This window comes from Schistocerca cancellata, chromosome 1, assembly GCF_023864275.1.
Source record: "Schistocerca cancellata isolate TAMUIC-IGC-003103 chromosome 1, iqSchCanc2.1, whole genome shotgun sequence".
Taxonomy (NCBI): Eukaryota; Metazoa; Arthropoda; class Insecta; order Orthoptera; family Acrididae; genus Schistocerca; species Schistocerca cancellata.
In genome coordinates this window covers 1,018,532,909-1,018,553,978 of record NC_064626.1, presented here as the reverse complement: position 1 = coordinate 1,018,553,978, position 21,070 = coordinate 1,018,532,909, and the positions used below count along the sequence as shown (strand labels likewise).

The 21,070-nt window shown below is 39.5% G+C and overlaps 2 protein-coding genes across 6 annotated transcripts in view; one reads left to right on the top strand and one right to left on the bottom strand.

The window, feature by feature from the left end:
* LOC126089301 (importin subunit alpha-7) overlaps positions 1 to 17,465 on the bottom strand; it is a 58,314-nt gene extending 40,849 nt beyond the window's left edge. The window contains exons 1-3 of one of the 2 annotated variants that reach the window (XM_049906898.1): positions 17,326 to 17,465; positions 16,703 to 16,879; positions 3,249 to 3,464 (exon numbers count right to left, since the gene is read on the bottom strand). In XM_049906898.1, coding sequence (XP_049762855.1) covers positions 3,249 to 3,464; positions 16,703 to 16,879 — 393 coding nt within the window. In that variant the 5' untranslated portion in view covers positions 17,326 to 17,465. Of the gene's footprint in view, positions 1 to 3,248; positions 3,465 to 16,702; positions 16,880 to 17,032; positions 17,178 to 17,325 lie in introns of those variants that run through there. The other variant, XM_049906899.1, reaches the window with a different exon arrangement.
* The window catches only part of LOC126089327 (protein MIX23), a 41,928-nt gene continuing 38,190 nt past the window's right edge, over positions 17,333 to 21,070 (top strand). The window contains exon 1 of one of the 4 annotated variants that reach the window (XM_049906900.1): positions 17,333 to 17,509. In XM_049906900.1, the coding sequence (XP_049762857.1) occupies positions 17,462 to 17,509 (48 nt within the window). In that variant the 5' untranslated portion in view covers positions 17,333 to 17,461. Of the gene's footprint in view, positions 17,510 to 17,697; positions 17,820 to 21,070 lie in introns of those variants that run through there. The other 3 variants (XM_049906903.1, XM_049906902.1, XM_049906901.1) reach the window with 3 other exon arrangements.

Sequence of the window (21,070 nt, the reverse complement as noted above, 5' to 3'; positions counted from 1 at the left end):
TTAAGTGTCAGGAAGTCGTTTCTGAAAGTATTTGTATGGAGTGTAGCCTTGTATGGAAGTGAAACATGGATGATAAATAGTTTGGACAAGAAGAGAATAGAAGCTTTCGAAATGTGGTGCTACAGAAGAATGCTGAAGATTAGATGGGTAGATCACATAACTAATGAGGAAGTATTGAATAGGATTGGGGAGAAGAGAAGTTTGTGGCATAACTTGACCAGAAGAAGGGATCGGTTGGTAGGACATGTTCTGAGGCATCAAGGGATCACCAATTTAGTATTGGAGGGCAGCGTGGAGGGTAAAAATCGTAGGGGGAGACCAAGAGATGAATACACTAAGCAGATTCAGAAGGATGTAGGTTGCAGTAGGTACTGGGAGATGAAGAAGCTTGCACAGGATAGAGTAGCATGGAGAGCTGCATGAAACCAGTCTCAGGACTGAAGACCACAACAACAACAACATTCATCTTGTCTAAATCTACATATATACTCCGCACGCTACTATGTGGTGTATGGTGTAGGGAAAAACAACAGTCAATATGCTTTCATACAAGTCCTGATTTCTCTTATCCTTAAATGAGATGGAAGTTCTGCAGCCTGTTACAAAGCCCTATTCTCTAAACCTTTTCAACTGTTGTTTGCAAAAAAACTTCACTCCAGAAATTCTCATTCAGGTTAATGGAGCATTTCACTAATGCTTGCGTGTTAATAGAACTTACCAATAACAAATCTAGCAGCATCTCTCTGAATGGCTTCAATCTCTTCCTTTAATCCGATCTGGCAGGGTCCCAAACACTAGAGCAGCACTCAAGAATAGATCATACTAATGTTCTGTAGGTGGTCTCTTTCATAGATGACCTACACTTTGTTACAATCCTCCCAGTGAACCAAAGTTGACCATTCACCTTCCCTACAACCGATCTTACAAGCTCATTCCATTTCATCTCGTTTTGCAACGTTGCATTTACATATTTAATCAACATGACTGCATCAAGCAACGTACCACTAATAGTATATTCAAACATTACACAATTCTTTTTCCTACTCATCTGCATTAACTTACATTTTTCAGTGTTTAGGGCAAGCTGCCATTCATCAAACCAATTAGAAATTCTACTCAAGTCATCCTGTACATTCTTACAGTCACTCAAATATGACATTTTCCAGTAAACTACAGCATCATCAGCAAACAGTCTCATTTTATGAGTCAGATGGCTTACGTGTGTAGAGTACAAGTGTCACCACACTACCCTGGGGCACTCTTGACAGTACCTTGGATTTCAACAAACACTCTGTCCAGGAAAGTGTACTGGCTCATATTTCTCTGGATAATCATAAACCGCAGAATAACTAAGGAGAGTCTGCCAATTAGGTGTAACTATCAATTGTTCATCATTGAAAACTATGCAAAGTATGTTAGTAAGTGTAGCGTGGTGTTGTATACCATTCCATAAGAGTGAATCTTATCCCTACATGTTCTTACTGACGAATAATACTAGGTAATGAAAGCCATAAAACAAATTCTTATACACGAGAGGAAATACGTTGTGTGGATTTGTTATGTTATTTGCATATGGAGAACCATGCTGAATGTCAGCCGAAGTCATCAAGACAGATCTTCGTGAGAGGAAGTACCTGTGTTGATGACAATATAATGCTAACAATGGTTATGAGGGAACTGTTAATGAAATGTCATTTCTGCTTTCACTGCCCCTTGCACAAACTTGCAAATAGAGGCTTCATGCTGGGCATTATGAACTGATGTGTAATGTTACCTAAAGGTTATTGTACAATTTGTGGACGATACAGATACACAAGAGGTGTCTGTGTATTTATTCAAGAAAGGAAGAAGTTGCAATATTGAATTTTCTTTTAGCAAGCAGAGCGCAAGGCGGGAATGGAGTTCTTTATTGCTGTATCCAAGGCAATCAATGCTCAAGAAAGTAAGATCAAGAAAAATCGTATTAAATCTGCATCAGATAATACACAGCTAACCCAAATAAAACACAACAGCAGATGCAGTCACTTTTAGGTTACACCTACTATCACTGTGTTAAAAAAGTAAGCCGGCCGTGGTGGCCGAGTGGCTCTAGGTGCTTCAGTCCGGAACCACGCAGCTGCTATGGTCGTAGGTTCAAATCCTGTCTTGGGCATGGATGTGTGTGATGTCCTTAGGTTAATTAGGTTGAAGTAGTTCTAAGTCTAGGGGACTGATGACCTAAGATGTTCAGCTCCTTAGTGCTTAGAGCCATTTGAACCATTTTTAATAAGTAACAAATCATAATGATTTATTAACACTGTATTACATGTTATGTCTCATCAACAGGTATTTGTGAATTGCATTTCATATAGCATTTACACTGGTGTCCAAACACTAACATTGTGATTATGAAAGGACATGTCTTTTCTGCTGTTTATTCCCCCACATACAATAATCTCAAATTTTAAAAAAATAAAATAAAAAAAGTTTCCTGCCATCACAAAAATGAAATAACTCTAGCAGACACCAATCCAGATGCTATAGAGGAAATGTACATCTTAACTAATGTATAAGTAGTTGATCAACACCTGCTTTGTTTTGCAATTGGAATAATTTTCATACTCATTTCTTTGTTTTTCTACTGCATTTTATTTCTCCCCCTCCAGTGGTTGCAAGAGTCTGACAACAGCTGGATAACTGTCTTCCCATTTCTAATATAAACTTCATGCAGATAGACTGTGATGAAATTTAATATTGTGGGACTTTCAGTTACAATTTTATCAAATGTCTTGAAATCTTTTACTATTAATTTAACTCAACCAAGAGCAATTTCAGCAACTATTCCCACTTCGCAGATCAGTTCCACTGTCAAGTAAGTTCCTTCATAGCACAACAATAATTATTTAATAGCAACAGCTGAATGTAGCAGCAGCCTCTGATGTCTTATCCCAATTTTAACACTAAAGATGTAGACAGAAGGCTATTAGTATTGCAACATGTATTTTATATTTGATGGGAAATAAGCTGAGACAATGAAGGAAAGATTGTACACAAATAATTTAAAATATAAGACTTGAAGAATCATGCATAGTGTCAACTTATGGTATATATAAATGTGCCCTGGCACTCAAATCCTTTGCAATACCTACTGTAAAAATTTAGCAGGAATGATCACATAAATGTCTGCATCTGCACTGTACATGACCTCATATAATTATTAATGTTATCATTTAAGTCCTTAGAAACTTATCAAGCAATTTTCTGCTTACCTGAAGTGTGCAGTTTGTGTTGTTCTGTAGAAATTCAACAAATCTTGGTACTATTCCAGTCTGTATAACCTCGTCAATGGGGGGATTTGGCTCACGTGACAGTAACTTCCGAAATTTCTGTGTTGCCATCAGCTGGTCATCAACATTTGTACTATATAGTGCCTGCACCATTGCCTGTGTTATTCCAGGTGCACTCATAAGAGAATGTATGTCATCCTGTAACAAAGACGTTACATCAATTGGTTGTCTGCTACACCTATAAATGCACCTTACCTGTGATAATTTGTTGAGATCTATCTGGGTGTCTGTGCAATTAGTTGGTGTAGCACAAATAATATTAAGCATAATAATTTATTTTCCAGCACAACCACATCAATTTAAAATGAATTGACAGGTCTCGGATGGTATTTGTCATCCTCAGATCATAAAACACATATTATGGTTCAATCCCACCACTGCAGAAACCACATTTTCAATCAATCACTGTGCATCTCCAGCTCTTCTGCAACATGCCTCTTTCTAAAATAATAAGCATCATGATACTTTGTTATTAATCCAGTACACAGGTTAAGTTTCTATGAATTTCTTCTTTTGTTAGTGTATACATTGGTTTCACATCCAAGAAGATTCCTCTTGATGGGATCTATAAAATAGAAGTGCTTGATCCACATGGTCTGTGTATAAATACCACATTCATCTAACTTGGAGATCTACCATTCACTACCAATCCTCCATCACTCCTGAATGCATTGCAACTCCATATTTGCTCTATTTTACCATTTGTGAATTTTTTTGTTTCTGACACACACTCATCTTCATCTCCCCCTCTCCCTATATCCTTGATTTTTTTAAATTTGATATTCCATTATAATATGGAAAAATCATGTATCATAACCGCTTGAGAGAACAAAACTGTGATTCCAAAGATTGCAATTCCTTCTGGGCACCAGTAATGTCTTCTCATGAAAGAAGGAAATACCGATTGTTCTGGAAACTGTTTTATGTGTGGGAGCAAATATATGCTTGTAATGTTTCCAAGTAGGACATCATTAATTCAAATTTTTTACTGCCATAGTGGGAAGTGATACAGCAATAGTAAGACATTAAAATACAATGAAGATCAAAAGTATGCAAATAGCTGTAGGTTATTTACAGAGTTTGTACAAAATGTGGAAGGCAGAAGGGAAATAAATCTGGAAGGCTTAAAGACAATTCCAATGTGAAAACAATATACACAAAACGAGGACAGACAATAATTCACCTGCAATGAGTGGTACTCCCGCAAACTTCAACATCTAACAAATGCATAGCTGCACTGATTTTCAGCCTTATTATGTCCACTGAACAAACACCATCCCACATTCAAACAGGGAGCAAAATGCTCACCTCTGCAACTGCTCTGTGTGCAGATCTGTGTGTGTGCACACTACACATTGTTAACTAGCATGCAAGTGGTCATCTACCCCCAAGATGAAGACAGATGACCACTTTATTACAAATATTTTCCATATTTCGAGTGTTAAATGGTGGTTTTCAAATAACCACAATAATTTCTGTGCCTTGTCGTGCTGTGAAGTGCCACAGGCAGAGTTTCATGTAGGACAATGACTTCTGTAGTTCATATCATGGAGAATATTGTGGACGCTATGGGTATTCAATTAGCTGCTATGTGAATTGTCTGCTTTCACTGCAACCTGTGATAGTTGACAATGTCCCTTTAAAAAACACAACATCAGCCACTCCAGCTAGTTCTTTACTCAAACTAAGACACTCAATGTACACTGTCGGCACGTACGTCTAAAAGGTCTGATAACATCCCAGCTATGTGATATGACTCACCACTGAATTTCCCATGGCAATAACAATACTCTCTCTTCAACAGAGAACGTATGTGTAATTCAACTGCTCAATTACGTACTTCATAAGAGGAGCAGTTAATCATGAGATGACCATTGTTAATTACCACAAAATAAGTAAGTGCTGTCCAGTTTTCCGCATGTTAAGCTGTCAACGACAATGAAAACACATTGGCAAAGATTGGTAAAGCACAGTACCTAACCAAAGTACACTCTCCAGCACAACAGCTGATAGCTTTAAAAGTTACTTCACTGCGAAGGCAATTCTGAACCCCCCCCCCCCCCCAAAGCACTGCAGTATTACACATATGAAAACTTGCTCTGTAACATGTGCTCATTCAGCCTACTTCAATTAAAAATAATTTGTGTAACTCCAATTTACTTCCTTTTCATTGTGTCCAACATGTACACTTTCTGTCTCCTCTTCATCTCCTTATCGCTTACCCTCAAGACTTATTCTCAGCATTCCTAGCTGCTCCTTCCTTTGTGTTAGTCTTATCTTCTGCTCCTTACAGTTAAGAAATAATGTGTTCTTCCCTTGTAGTACTGAGTAATAATTATTGCGTAATACTTCCAAATTAATTTACGTTTTTAATCAAACATAGGATTTATCTCATACCATAAGTAAAATGCTTGTTCTTCCAGTTTTTATAAAATGAGGACTGTTATGTACATCTGTCAGAAAAGGGTTTGTTCAACTTTCAGTTTCCCAAATCCTTTTGGGGGTGTTGAAACGTAACAGCCCATTAAGGCCTATTTAAAATGAACACTTCCCAGTCTAATTCAGAATCGTAAATGTAAACAAAATATGTAACTCGGCTAGAAAAACTTATAACTGAGAAAATAACTGTCTAATCTATTTCAGTTCAAAGTGTAGAAGCTCTGTAAATAAAGGGAATAATTCCCGTGACGGGAGTCTCCAGTAATTAATAGAAAATATACATGTATTATTTTAATTTTTTATTTGAGTTTATTCTCGAAAGAAATAACAGACATGTAATAATACCGTAGTGTTCTTACTGTTCTGAGCAGACATACATTTATATATGTATTTTGATATGAATATAATAGAGGGAAACATTCCACGCGGGAAAAATATATCTAAAAACAAAGATGATGTAAATTGCCAAACGATAGCATTGATATGTCGGTAGACACACAAACAAACACAAACACACACATTTTGTGTTAGTTTGTGTGTCTATCGACATACCAACGCTTTAGTTTGGTAAGTTACATCATCTTTGTTTTTTTATATATATATATATATATATATATATATATATATATATATATATATATATATATATATATATATATTTAAAAAGAAAGATGATGAGACTTACCCAACAAAAGCGCTGGCAGGTCGATAGACACACAAATAAACACAAACATACACACAAAACTCTAGCTTTCGCAACCAACGGTTGCCTCGTCAGGAAAGAGGGAAGGAGAAGGAAAGACAAAAGGATTGGGTTTTAAGGGAGAGGGTAAGGAGTCATTCCAATCCCGGGAGCGGAAAGACTTACCTTAGGGGGAAAAAAGGACAGGTTTACACTCGCACACACACACATATCCATCCACACATACACAGACACAGATGTCTGCTTGTGTCTGTGTATGTGTGGATGGATATGTGTGTGTGTGCGAGTGTAAACCTGTCCTTTTTTCCCCCTAAGGTAAGTCTTTCCGCTCCCGGGATTGGAATGACTCCTTACCCTCTCCCTTAAAACCCAATCCTTTTGTCTTTCCTTCTCCTTCCCTCTTTCCTGACGAGGCAACCGTTGGTTGCGAAAGCTAGAGTTTTGTGTGTATGTTTGTGTTTATTTGTGTGTCTATCGACCTGCCAGCGCTTTTGTTGGGTAAGTCTCATCATCTTTCTTTTTAAATATATTTTTCCCACGTGGAATGTTTCCCTCTATTATATATATATATATATATATATATATATATATATATATATATATATATATATTTTACCAAATGAGAAAGTGCTGGTATGTTGATACACACAATAAAAAACACAAACACACACACAAATATTCAAGCTTTCGCAACCCCTGGTTGCTTCATCAGGGAAGAGGGAAGGAGAGGGAAAGACGAAAGGATGTGGGTTTTAAGGGAGAGGGTAAGGAGTCATTCCAATCCCGTGAGCGGAAAGACTTACCTCAGGGGGGAACAAAAGGCAGCGTGCGCGCCCAACCCCCCCCCCCCCCCCCCCACACACACACACATCCATCTGCACATATACAGACACAGGCAGACATATATGTCTACCTGTGTCTGTGTATGTGCAGATGGATGTGTGTGTGCGCGAGTGTATACCTGTCCTTTTTTCCCCCTAAGGTAAGTCTTTCCGCTCCCGGGATTGGAATGACTCCTTACCCTCTCCCTTAAAACCCACATCCTTTCGTCTTTCCCTCTCCTTCCCTCTTTCCTGATGAAGCAACCAGAGGTTGCAAAAGCTTGAATGTGTGTGTGTGTGTGTGTGTGTGTGTGTGTGTGTGTGTCCTTTTTATTGTGTCTATGAACATACCAGCGCTTTCTCGTTTGGTAAGTAAAAGCATCTTTGTTTTTTATATAGATTTTTCCCATGTTGAATGTTTCCCTCTATTATATTCATATATATGTATTTTCATTTTTTGTATGAATTTTAATTGTTAATTAATCAAATGTTCATCTTAAACAATGCCGAGGATTGTTCAGGATTGTTAAGAAAGTATAAAGGATGGCTGCCATGTTGGCAGAGTGAGTCAGTCTGGTTTTAGTTTTTGAGCAGCGAGCATGTAGCTGCTCTTTTTGTATTGTAAGTATTGTTTGCCTTTGTAATAATGCTTTAACTATGTTTTGAAAGTATAATAAATGTATTTAAAATAACATAATGCAAGATGATTTTTAATTTTAACTTTTCTGAAGTTGGAATTTTACAGTAACTGTCTCCAGGACTTATGCTGCGACATATTGCCTGATACGATGAGTAAAACAACCCCTAAGAATGTTATAAAAGGAACATGTCAAAGATCTCAGAAATTTTTGTTTGTTGAAAATACTTTTCTTGAAAGTAGTCTCCCTTATGTATGCAAAGCTCTTCAGCTGTATTTGACTGCACCACTTACTTCTGCTATGGCAGAAATATCATATTTAAATTGAAACTAATAAACATATCTTCAAAACTATGTTTGAAGTACTTTAGCAGTACTAAGAAATGTTCGAGAACTGGAAAAATGTGTTTGCTTGAACTGAAGGCATTCTTTGTTCTATGAGGAACACATCAACTGGTGAGTTTATTTCACTATTACCTTGAATTACGGTATGTGAATGTTTCATATTTTCATATCAAACAATGGAAACTCCAGGTTGGAATATCAACAATGTAGGACAAGACAGATTGCTACTTACCATAAAGACGGCACGTTAAGTTGCAGACAGGTAAATTTAGAAGACTATTACACGCAAGCTTTTGACCACAGCCTTTGTCAGAAAAAGCAGCTTTCACAGGTAGCCCAATCCGAGACACGACTGGAATAGGAAGTGCTGGGTGGACGGATTGGGTAGATCTTGTACCTGGGTTTTCCACAGGGATCTGATCCTTGTGGCACTCGGTTGGGACTGGAAGTGGCATAGTGATGGACTAGGATGTTGTGGAGGTTGGGTGGGCAATGGACCACCACTTTAGAACAGTTGGGAATGATTTCTGGTAGGATGTCCCTCATTTCAGGGCATGATGATAGATAATCAAAGCCATGGAGAAGGATGTGATTCAGTTGTTTCAGTCCAGGGGAGTATTGGATGAAATAGGGGGCGCTCCTTTGTGACTGGTTCTTGGTGATGGAGGGAGGATTGGAGGTGTGGGAAATGGCACAGGAGATCTGTTTGTGGACTGGAGGAGGAGGAGATTAGTGTTTAATGTTCTGTTAACAATTAGGTCATTAGAGGCAAAGCACAAGCTCAGATTAGGGAAGGATTGGGAGGAAAATCAGCCCTGCCCTTTCAAAGGAGCCATCCCAACATTTGCCTGAAGCAATTTAGGGAAATCATGGGAAACCTAAACCAGGATGGCCGGTTGCAGTTCAAGCAAACCTATTTTTCCAGTTCTCGAACATTTCTTAGTACTGCTAAAGTACTTCGAACATAGTTTTAAAGATATGCTTATTAGTTTCAATTTAAATATGATATTTCTGCCATAGCAGAAGTAAGTGGTGCAGTCAAATACAGCTGAAGAGCCCAGTGTGCTAACAACTGTGCCACCTTGCTTGCTGTTTGTCTGTGGACTAGGTCTGGGGAATAGTGCCTGTCTGTGTATGCCTTGGTGAGACCCTCACCATGACTGGGCAAGGAAGTTCTTGTCACTGCAGGTACTCCATCCCCATGTGGGCAGGTTGTATGGGAGTAATTTTTTGGTGTGAAAGGGATGGCAGCTGTCAAAATACCGATGCTACTGATGGTTTTAATGTGGACAGAGGTGTGGATGGAACCATTAGAGAGGAAGAGGTCAACATTTGGGAAGGTGGCATGCTGGGTTGACAAGGACCATGTGAAGCAGATGGGAGAAATAGTGTTATGGTTGTGAAGGAATGAAGATGGGTGTCTTGGCCATGAGTTCAAATCATGAAGACATCACAATGAACATGAACAAGACTGGGTGTATTGCATTTTGGGAGTCTAGGGAAGTCTCCTGTAGATGGCCCATAAACAGTTTGGCATTGGAGGGTGCCATGTGGATGCCCATGGCTGTGCCGAATATTTGTTTGTATGTTTTCCGTCGAAGGAAAAGTAGTTGTAGGTTAGGATAAAGTTAGTAAGGTGTATGAGGAATGAGATAGTGAGTTTGGATTCTGAAGAATGTTGGTAAAGGTAGTGTTCAATTGTAGTAAGAATATGGGCATAAGGGATGGAGTATGGGGAGGTGGTGTCAACAGTGGTAGGTAGGAATCCAGGAGATAAAGGGGTGGGGATGGTGGAGAATCTCTGAAGGAAGTGCTTGGTATCTTTGATGTGGGAGGCTAGATTACAGGCAATAGGTTAGATGTATTAGTCAATGGGGACCAAAATTCTTTCAGTGGGGGCACAATAACCAGCCACAATGGGGGCCAGGATTGTTGGGGTTTGTGCACTTTGGAGAGCCTGTAGAAGGTGGGTCTGCCAGGTATCATACAGGTGAGGAGGGAAATGGATTCAGGGAAGAGGTTCTGGGAAAGGCCTAAGACTTTTAGCGGGGACTGGAGGTTGTGTTGGACTTCTGGGGTGGGATCATTCTGGCAGAGCTCATAGCAGGAGGAATCAGATAATCGGCATAAGCCTTCTGCCAGGTAGTCACTGTGATTCATAACAATAGTGGTGGCACTGTTGTCAGCATGACAGGATGACTACGTCAGAATTTTGAATAAAAATCTCTCAGTGTCAGAATTTGTTTTCAGTTTGTGTATAGTTATTCTTTCTTCTGTGGAAAGACTAGTGAGGCCAAGTTGGAGGTGAGGAATTCATGGAAGGTGAACAGTGGGGGATTAGGAGGGAGGGACAGAGGGAGGATCATGGTTGGATGGTGGTATAAACTGGGAGAGGCAGGCTCCGGTGTTTGATTTAGGGTGGCTTTGGTTGGAGGGATTTGCAGCAAAGAAGTGTTTACTTTGTAGGCATCAGAAGAAGGAGAGTAGGTCGCTGACAAGTCCAGCTTGGTTATATTTGGATGTAGGCCTAAAGGTGATGCCTTTGCATAGGACAAACTTCTGTGGAGGCTGGGTTTTGGTGGAAAGGACTGTTTCGGCTTTGGATTTGGTAGAGTATTGGTAGAGAGTTTTGGGGGATATGGCAAGTTTAAAAAGTCAGCTAGGCAGGATTTAGGTGCTACATGGGGTGCACAAGGAGGAACACTGTAGGTACGATAGGGGTTGGATAGTGGTGCCCTGAGGTGGCAACAGGATGCCAGCAGGTTGGATAACTTATGGAGGTGGTGGCTGGAATGCTCCTCCATGTGCTGGAAAGCAAGGGATTAAATTTCAGAGATGTAATGTATGTAGCAGAGATTGCACAGTAGCAGTATCTTGCAGAGGGAGGGAGGGAGGAAAGGTGGTTCTGGGATACCTATGCCATGGAGATGTGTTTTTGCAGTACAAGGTTTGTGAGGGCCAGTGACTTCAGAATCTGAAAAGGTGAAGGTCACTATGATATGAGGGGTGGGATCCAGCGAAAGGAATTTTTATGGTTAAGGCATTGGGGGTGGGAATTCCAAGCTTTAGGCAGAATTTAAAAAAATAGGATGTGGGATTGGGTTTTAACCAGGGAAAGGGATACTTTCTGAACTGGTGTAGAAAGAAGGAGCAGGGGTCCACTGCAGCAAGGTTGGTGTAAAGGAAATGGGAATGATGTACAAATGGGCAAAATAAGATGTTGATGGTTGTGAGAGGAGCTGGATAAGAGAAAAGATGCTTAAAATACCTAAAGACACACAAAAACATGCACAGATACGCCAAAACACATCCAGATACGTAAAAATACATACAAATATGTAAAAACACGTAAAATGTATGAAACCGTGTGAAAACACATAAAAATACCTTAAAAATATACAGAAATGTGGGCGCAAAGGAAGAGGTGAGGTATGGGACTATGTGTGTGTTGCAATAAGAGAAAACAGGGGGAAGGGAGTGGGTTTGGTTGAGGATCACAAGTTCGTATGGCATGGGCAGCTGTGAACTACTTGAGAATGAGGGATGAAGTGGGATCAATTAATTATCGGGGGGAAGAAACTGGGACATCAGATGCACCATCAACAATCCGTATGTCCATGAAGTCGTGTATTGTGCGAGCACTACTGTTGATGGAGTGTGGCTCAGGCTTTGATCACCTTATCATCATGCCCTGAAATCCTACAGAAGATCTTTCACACCCCTCCTAACATGGTGTTCCATCGCCTACAACATCCTAGTCCATTCCTATGCCACTCCCAATCCAAACCAGTTGCCACAAGAGTCATATACTTGTGGAAGAATCAAGTACAAGACCTAACCTATCCATCCACCCAGTTCTTCCTATTCCAGTCCTGTCACAGGACTATCATACCCCATCAGAAGCTAGGCGACATATGAAAGAAGCCATGTCATATATCAACTCACTGCACAGCTTTTTATACTGGTATGACCACAAACCAGCTGTCCACCTGGATGAACAGCCACTGCCAAACTGTAGCCATTAGCAAAATAGACGACCCTGTGGCACAACATGAGCTGAAAATAAAATGCTTTATTTGAATGGCTGCTTCACTCCCAGCCATGTGGATCTTCACCTCCACCACCAGCTTTTCTGAAATGCACAGATGGGAGTTACACTTACGACACATTCTCCATGCCTGTAACTACCCTGGCCTTAACCTACAATAACATACTGTAGTAATCTTCTTGAACTGGACTTCTGTCTTATCACTGCTCAACACTCCAATGTACTGCACAGACACGAACTGAGTGTTCCAGAACTGACAGACACACAGCACTTTGGATATAATTCACAGAATTTACAGAATCTAATTTATGATTCATTGTGGTCTCAGTGCGTGATAAATGATTCTTAAGGCTGCTAAGTAAGAGCTGTTCCTGCTTCTTTATCTTCTGTCCTTCAATTCTAACACAAACATGAACACGAACTTTGATCCCGAGACACGTCCTGCTATATTCATCATTTTATTTGGTCTGAAATCTTTTTTCCTTATTTTCTTCTGGGCAGTGTAAAAATTTCTCTTTCTTTCTTTCTCCTAACTTTCTGTCAATCTTCACCATACTTACTGGGACATTAAATGTGGATGCTGTTTTTCGCACTATACAGCTACTTGGTTCTAGCGTCACAATCCATAGCTGTTCATTTAAATTTGATACACACAACATCTAGTTGTTCCAACATATAGTCAAAATCAAGGCAGCTTTAGCATTCATGGCTTGTACTTGATTGCATCACTTCATCCAGATCAGGGGTACTCAACCTTCTTAGGCTTAAGATCTACTACATGCAGTTTAGTCCATTTGGAGGTCTACTGATTTAAAAATTTGTAATTGTTTAAGCATGAAACAACACTGTAGGCAAAATTAATCATTTTAATTATATAAAAACATAAACGCAATTCTCTCTCCATCAACAGTTGTAAACTTACTACTCAATTTTCAAGACATTACCCATGTGAAAAAATTACAATATACAGCATCATAAATGCTTTGCATATCATTGCCAAGTTTATTATAATCTGGTAGATAATTTGTCAGAACCAACCTTACGTAGTCTGAAAGATGAGGATCAGTTAGTTTATTTCTACACTTAGATTTCACAATGTTCATTATTGAACCAAAAATGATTAAACATATGATGACACTTTTACAATGTTAGGGTAGGTTTTCACACTCACTAATTTCCAAAAGTTATCTTCATTGTATTTCACTTTGTGGAAATGTCATTTTGAAATCCAATTATTTTCTGTTCAAGTTCAGTCCTAGTACAAGAGAAAAGAGCACTCATTTTACTTTAAATATATTCAACATCCAGCTTTTGGAAAAGTTTAGCTATGAATGCTAGAACAGAACTGCCTTCAAAACTGAAAATCAGTTTTCAAACTTTGTCTTCTTCGCAGCTTCTTAATCCAGTGATGTTTGTTGACATTTCTGACTGTATTTGAGGACAGTGTTTCACATTTAATATCTGTAACTGTGCTATCCAAAGGTCAAGTCTTGCAGCAAACCCTGAGCACTCTCCCTGCTCACTGCAACGTCCACTCACAATGCACCAACTTCCAGTTCGCAAGCAATAACTTCAAGAGGGAAGACGGCTGCTTGGCATGAGTATTAAGGGTGGTGAAAAGCATATGAAGATGAAAGAGGTGAGACAAGTGTTGTCAGAGTTACTCCCTGCAAATCCGTGTGAAATGCTAATTGTCAACAAATTGGTATTTTACAAAAACAGCTTATTTAAACAGATTTCTGACAAAGGATTTGAAAGATTGACTTATAAAACCATGGTAATTGACCGGCTGATTGCAATCGATGAGTTGAGCATCCCTGATCTACATCAAAACAACAGTGATCTGAATTTTGTTACTGACAACAGCTTGTTCAGAGGATCTTCCGCTTTGCATAACCACACAAATCTCCACTGCTAAGATTCAGAATGTGTGTGCAGTTCCTACCTGTGTTTGACACGCAAAACTCACACACAAATGACCACTGTCTGCACACCGAGCCTCAGATACAAGGGTGTGTGTGTGTGTGTGTGTGTGTGTGTGTGTGTGTGTGTGTGTGTGTGTGTGTTAAAAGGAGGTCTTTTGGCTGCATACTTAAATGTCTAGCAGTCTTCTTGTTCTGCCTGCCTGTGTCTCCTCTATATGGTGAGCAGTAATCTACCCTTTTCATAATACCGTCATTATTCCACCCCGGATTTTCCACTGTTTCTAATAGAGGTGTAGCAGTTTCCCCATCATCTTAAAGGCACCTGCAAGTCTGAGGGGTTGTGTGCAGTGAAAAGTGTGAAGAGATTCAATGAATAGTGTGTTATTTTTCCCATATTAAAAGGTGTACAACTCTGCTTCCGCCGTTTGCCGATAGGTGGCGACACGGTAAGTTGTGGACGTAAGAAACAGATCGCAGACGTCAGGCAGTTAGCTTGGACTTGGTCAACATAACCCCACTCAAACATTAGTTGATTTGTGTCTGCATCATAAAGTTGTTCTTGATTGAAAATGTAAGTTTATGAGCCTAATTCTCATCATTTAAGGGAGGTGTTACTATTTCATTTCAATATAAAGAAAACAGCGGCTGAGTCCCATCAAATGCTCTCAAGTATGTATGGTAAGGAAGCTATTAGTGAAAGAACGTGTCACGAGTGGTTTCAATGCTTCAAGAACAGTGATTTTACCACTGTAGACCGGCATAGCGGTGGAAGAGAGAATGTTTTCGAAGATGCAGAATTGGAGACATTGCTGAGTGAAGACTTGCGTCAAACTCAAGAAGAAATGGCACAATTAGTGGGAGTGACACAGCAAGCCATTTCAAAACATCTCATCTCAAGGCTATAGGCACGATTCAGAAAGAAGGAGCTTGGGTCCTGTTTGAGCTGAAACCAAGAGACACTGAACAGCGTTTGTGAACAGTTGCTTCAGAGGCAAAAATGGAAGAGATTTCTGCATCACGTTGAGACCGTGGACAAAAAATGGGTTCATTATGATAGCCCTAAATACAAAAATTCATGGGGATATCCCGGCCATGCTTCCATGTCGACGGCCAAACCAAATATTCACAGCTCCAAGATCATGCTCTGCATTTGGTGGGACCAGCTCGGCGTCATGTACTATGAGCTGTTAAAAATCAAGTGAAACAATCACAGGTGCTCGTTATTGAACACAATTAATACGTTAGAGGAGAGAATTAAAAGACAAATGGCCACAATACAGCGGGAGGCACGATAAAGTGATTTTGTAGCACGACAACGCTCGCCCCTATGTTGCAAAAGGGGTCAAAACATACTTGGAAACGAAGTCCTACCCCACCTGCCGTATCCTCCGGACATTGCTCCCTCTGACTATCACCTGTTTAGATCAATGACACATGGCCTGGCTGACCAACACTTCCGATCTCATGAAGAAGTCACAAATTGGATAGATTTGTGGATTGTTTCAAAAGATGAACAATTTCTTCGACGCAGGATTCATACACTGCCTGGAAGATGGGAGAAAGTAGTGGCTAGCGATGGAAAATACTTTGAATGATACATGTGTAACCAATCTGTTTCATTAAAGCCTCAAATGTTGGGGAAAAAAACAGCGGAAGCAAAGTTTTACAGCTTGTACTAAGCAAACTTATTCCAATCTAACCAAGCAAACTTATTCCAAATATGCAAAAACATTAAGACCTGTACATTAGGTATAAGTGGCTGAGGCAGGCCCCTATAGATGAGTCAGCATATATTGATCACTGGCAGTCACAGTGGGCTAGACACAGCAGCTTCAGGCATCTACCTCATCCAACAGTGTATCGTGATTCTGTAAACAACTCTGTGGTGATGTCTCGGTGTTGTCACAGCTCCACAAATGGCTGCGATTTTGACCTGTAGCAGCTTGCACTTTACAGTTAAAAGTTGTCAACAACGCTGCAAGCCATCCTGTTCTTCTTACGTCATTTTGACTACAGTGCACTTACTAAGATACAGGGGTCGGATTTGGGAGGATGGAGGTTCATGCTCTGTCTGGCAAGCCTGGTTTAGGTTTTCACTACAGCCAAGCCCTGTGTTTGTAAATTTGTATGTCAAAATAAATTATTCTTGTTTTACTTGAATTTAACCAAGAGATGCTATATCATTGCAAAATGACCCTTGAACAACTAAGTTATTGAAATTGAAACGAGGCTTGTGGTTCACCACCTAGAAAATATATGTGGGTGATGACTGAGGTTTTAAGTCTTACAATGTTTTGCACATGCTAGTCTTCTTGCAACCAGAGGTTCTGGGAAGTTGCTTAAAGGGAAACTATCGTCTCAAAAATACTGAACAACGACGGCAGGAAATATATAGGCCTAAATAAACTATAACAAACCATGTACAGATTATAAATGACCATCAAAGCAAGAAGCTTACCTGCATACCGCCTTCTTCATCAGCAAGTGCTGGCATAAGCACATTGCGCCTTTTGAATAATTGTTGTTCACGTTTTTGTTTCCGCAACTGAACACCTTCCTCTTCTCTTCGACGCCGTAATTCTTGGGAATCCAATCCCACATTTTTGTAGCGATATTTGTGAGTAGGCCCCGACATCTATAAAAAGACCGATGTTATGGTTAGAACCAACTTCGGTAAAAGTTTCAATGAGAATGCTTTTTTTCCCCCACAGCATCCGACTCATCTATTAATACTTTAACCTCTCAACAAAATGTGACTGTCAAGTTGTTAAAAGGCTTGATGACTCACGAGGTCAACAGTCACTTATTGATTTTTATCGACAGAAATATTCACAGTTGCCTGAACCACGATAATTCAATATTCATCAGGTAAACAGTACTATTGCTACTACGACACTGATTAACGTGCTGCAGCAGTTTCTGCAAAATGGTTTTGTCACTCGCGTACAGCTGACATTCACACTGTCCACAGGCTTAAAATTACACGCAATATCACACAATTTCCTATTTTTTCCCTAAGTTCAGCAGTCTCCTTAATACTTGCACAACGTTAAGAGAATCTTGTTAGACTCCAATATTTACCTTTTATCGTGTTACTAAGCGAGATTTATAAGAAGAATATATCATAGAAAATTTCTTCCGCAGCTTTCAACTTCAAGGCCCTTCGCTTCCAGGGGCTCATGGGTATTCTCTTTCGGTGTACGAGATTTAAGTAAAAATGGCAGCCTCCTCTACCGTAGAATGTGGCGATTTTCTAGAATTCCAGGTAAAATATAGATATGTTTGCAGTGACTGTGGGTAACGCGGTAGTTGAAGGTAAAATAGGCGCTTTTCTTTGAGACAAGCACTTTATATTGTTACAGTTTCTTAGTTACACGGACCGGAATACATAACCTACAAAGACAAGCTACCAAAGAGCTTATCACTTTGTAGCCTGTGTAGGCGGCGCGTGAATATGATGTGGAAGTACTCCGGTGTTTCTACTGTGTTGTGCTTGGCAAAGGCCTTGATAAGCATATAGAATTGAAAAACAATAAGTGAATCACATAAGAATTTTAAAATAAATGACAAAAACGGTAAACAAATAAGTGTTTTGTTTACTCAGCCACTGTAGTGGTATTCGTGTCTAAAGTCCACTGTATGGTACCCAGGTCCAAATTCCGGCCAAGTTAAAATGTCTTGGAAAAAGCTAAAATGCGCCACCTGTTCGTTGTAGCATTCTCCATAAAAAAAACTGTTTTTTCCGAGTAACATAAATATGTTTTCCCATTGTACATCGTCTTCGTTGTCTCAAAGCATTAACACGCAGATTTGTATAATAGATATTTAAGGTACTGCACCATTGACGATGTGTTTCCACCCTTAAATGTAGAGCTTCATGTTCAGTTTGGGAAAGAAGTTAGATCTTTACGAAATTTATCCCCTGCAGTATGTGACGAGCTGACTGCTCCTTGTTTAGGTTGGTGGAGAGCAAAAACTTTGGTATTTTTATTACAGCATGTTCCAGTTTTTGTTTTACGGTGTCATGTGCCCACTGCCATTGCATAATTTAAGTTTGAAGACAGCATTCGCTATGGAGATTGTTTGCAATTCAATTTGCCCTTGAGACAGAAATAATCTAAAGAGAAAGTACTTACTCTCAGGATGAGAAATGTGTTGCAGATAGACACACAAAGAGTAAAAGAGACACACTGCATAACTTTTGGAACTAATAGTTCTTTTGTCAGGAAGCTCTACCCTTGTTCTCACTAAATGTGGATCCCTCACACCCTGAGGCTTGGATGACCTGATCTTTTTTAACTTTTCCGAAAATGTCCCCCTCCCTCCTCTCTGAAATAGGACTATTAGTTCTGGAAGCTAAGTGGATGTATAATAAACTTATTTCACCTATATTTTGGTGATATTCCAGCTTTGCAAAACTACATTACATGTATTTTTGCTTGATGCTTCAAAGAAGGTATCTCGAACAGAATGACCTCCATGCCAACCAGCTTGGCTCCAAAAACATGCAAAACCCAGATCGCATTTTCTCACATAACATATGGAAAGCCAAGGATCAAGGCAGTTAGGTAGATTCAATATTTTTTGGATAAAGTGAAAAGCATTTGATTCAGTTTCACAACAATTAATAATGAAAGTACAATCAAACAACAATCTGTTGAGATCGCCGCAAAAGCCTGAAGAATTACAGTCAAAAGGGCTATCAAATGAAATTTGTGACGAGATTGAGAATTTTGTGGTAAGGAGGACACAGCATGTTATCTTGGATGAAGAATCACTAACAGATGTAGAATTGATTGCACCGTTCATATTGTATATTAATGACATCACAGACAATATTAATAGTAACCTCGAACATTTTGCAGATGATGAAGTTATCTACAGCGAAGTTCTGTCTGTAATAAAAAATGAAAATACATAGTATATATGATAATAATATCAGTAAGTCACATTTAGAATCAGTATTATTCTTCAAATACCTGCGTATATGAAACAACTTGCAGGAATAAATGATAAGATAGGCTCAGTTCTAGACGAACCAGTTGTCAGACTTCAGTTCATTAGTAGGTTAGTGGGAGAATGTGATCAGTTTGGAAAGGAGGTCACTTACCAAATCTCGTGTGATTCAGCCTTGAATAATGCTCAAATCTATGGGACCCACATCAGATAATACTAACAGGACATTGAATGTACACAAAGAAGGTCAACACAAAAGGTTTGATTGACGCATGGGAGGATGTCGCAGAGATGCAGAAAAACCTGAAATTACAGACACTTGAGGAGAGATGCAAACTACACTGCAACAGCTTGTGTACAAAGTCGAAGAACCAGCTTTAAGTGAAGAATCTAGGAATACGCTATGACCCTATACATATATCACTCCTGTATACAGGTGAAGTCCACATCAAGGCATTTCAGCAATCATATATCCCACGTCCAGTATGTGAATGGAACACAAAGAAGCCCTAATAAGTGGTCTAGTGGAAAGTACACTCTGTTGTGCAATTACAGTGGTTTACAGAGTGTAGGTATAAATGTAGAAATGTGTGTCAGTGCAGTTGTGTGAGCCTCAGCTGTTGCACATTTAAACATTTGAAGCCTGAAACAAAAAACAAGTAATTAGTGTCATTCATCAAGCACATATATAGGACAATGGGCTAATTACTTCTGTAATGATTGGCTCATGTAGTTTGGAGGAAAAACTAAGCTTTTATATTTAAGAAGCATATTGAGAACTCTTAAATTGTATGAACTGCATTAAAAAAAAAAGAAGAAGAAGAAGAGAGAGAGAGAGAGAGAGAGAGAGAGAAAATGCACCACGTGCATATCTGCAAACATGTGGCATTAAATTTACTGTTAAGACAAAGAAACTAACTAAAATAAAGCCAGTTTGTTTGAATGTGCACTCTGTGAAATCAAAGTTTGCTGCTATGTAACATTCAGTCCCAAGTTGCTCCACTTGTAACATTTATGGATCCTCCTCGACCTGCTGCCAACAAGGTAGTTGGGACAAGGCACTTGAGCCTGTCTCATTCTCTGATGATGGCCCTCCTGAGTTCATCCAATGTGTGAAGGGGGTACCTGTGACAATGCTTGCAAGCATCAACTGATCTCAGTTATACTCGATCATCTTCATGTCAGCAAATACCACAAGCCATTCCATTTGGGTTTTTCCTAACAACCTGGCACCATTGATTCAGATTCCAATCCAGATATTCCCTTGCCCACAATCTACACATGTAATTATGCTGCCGAATTGTTCTGTTGTTCATAATGTATGCCTGGAGAACAAATTGATAGTGGAGGTGGTTGTCTACTGGTTGGGTCAACAAAGCCTTTCCAGTTGACTCCAAAGAGGCAATGTGCAGTTCTTCTGCATTCTCTCTCTTCTGACTGGTTTAATGCGATCCTCCACAAATTCCTTTCTTGTGCCAACATATTCATTTCTAGAGTAGCACTTGCAACCTACATCTTCAATTATTTGCTGGATGTATTCCAATCTCTGTCTTTCTACACAGCTTTTACCCGGTACAGCTGCCTCTAGCACCACAAAAGTTATTTCGTGATGTCATTAACAGATGTCCTATCATTCTCCCCCTTCTTCCCTTGGAAGGGTTTTCCACATATTTCTTTCCGTGTCGATTCTTCAGAGAACCTCCACATTCTGTACTTTTTCAGTCCACTTAATTTTCAATATTCTTCTGTTTCACTACCAGACAATGCTGTGCTCCAGTCTCAGAAATTTTTTCCTAAAATTAAGGCCTATTTTTGATATTAGGAGGCTTCCTTTGGCCAGGTATGCATTTATGGCCATTACTAGTATACT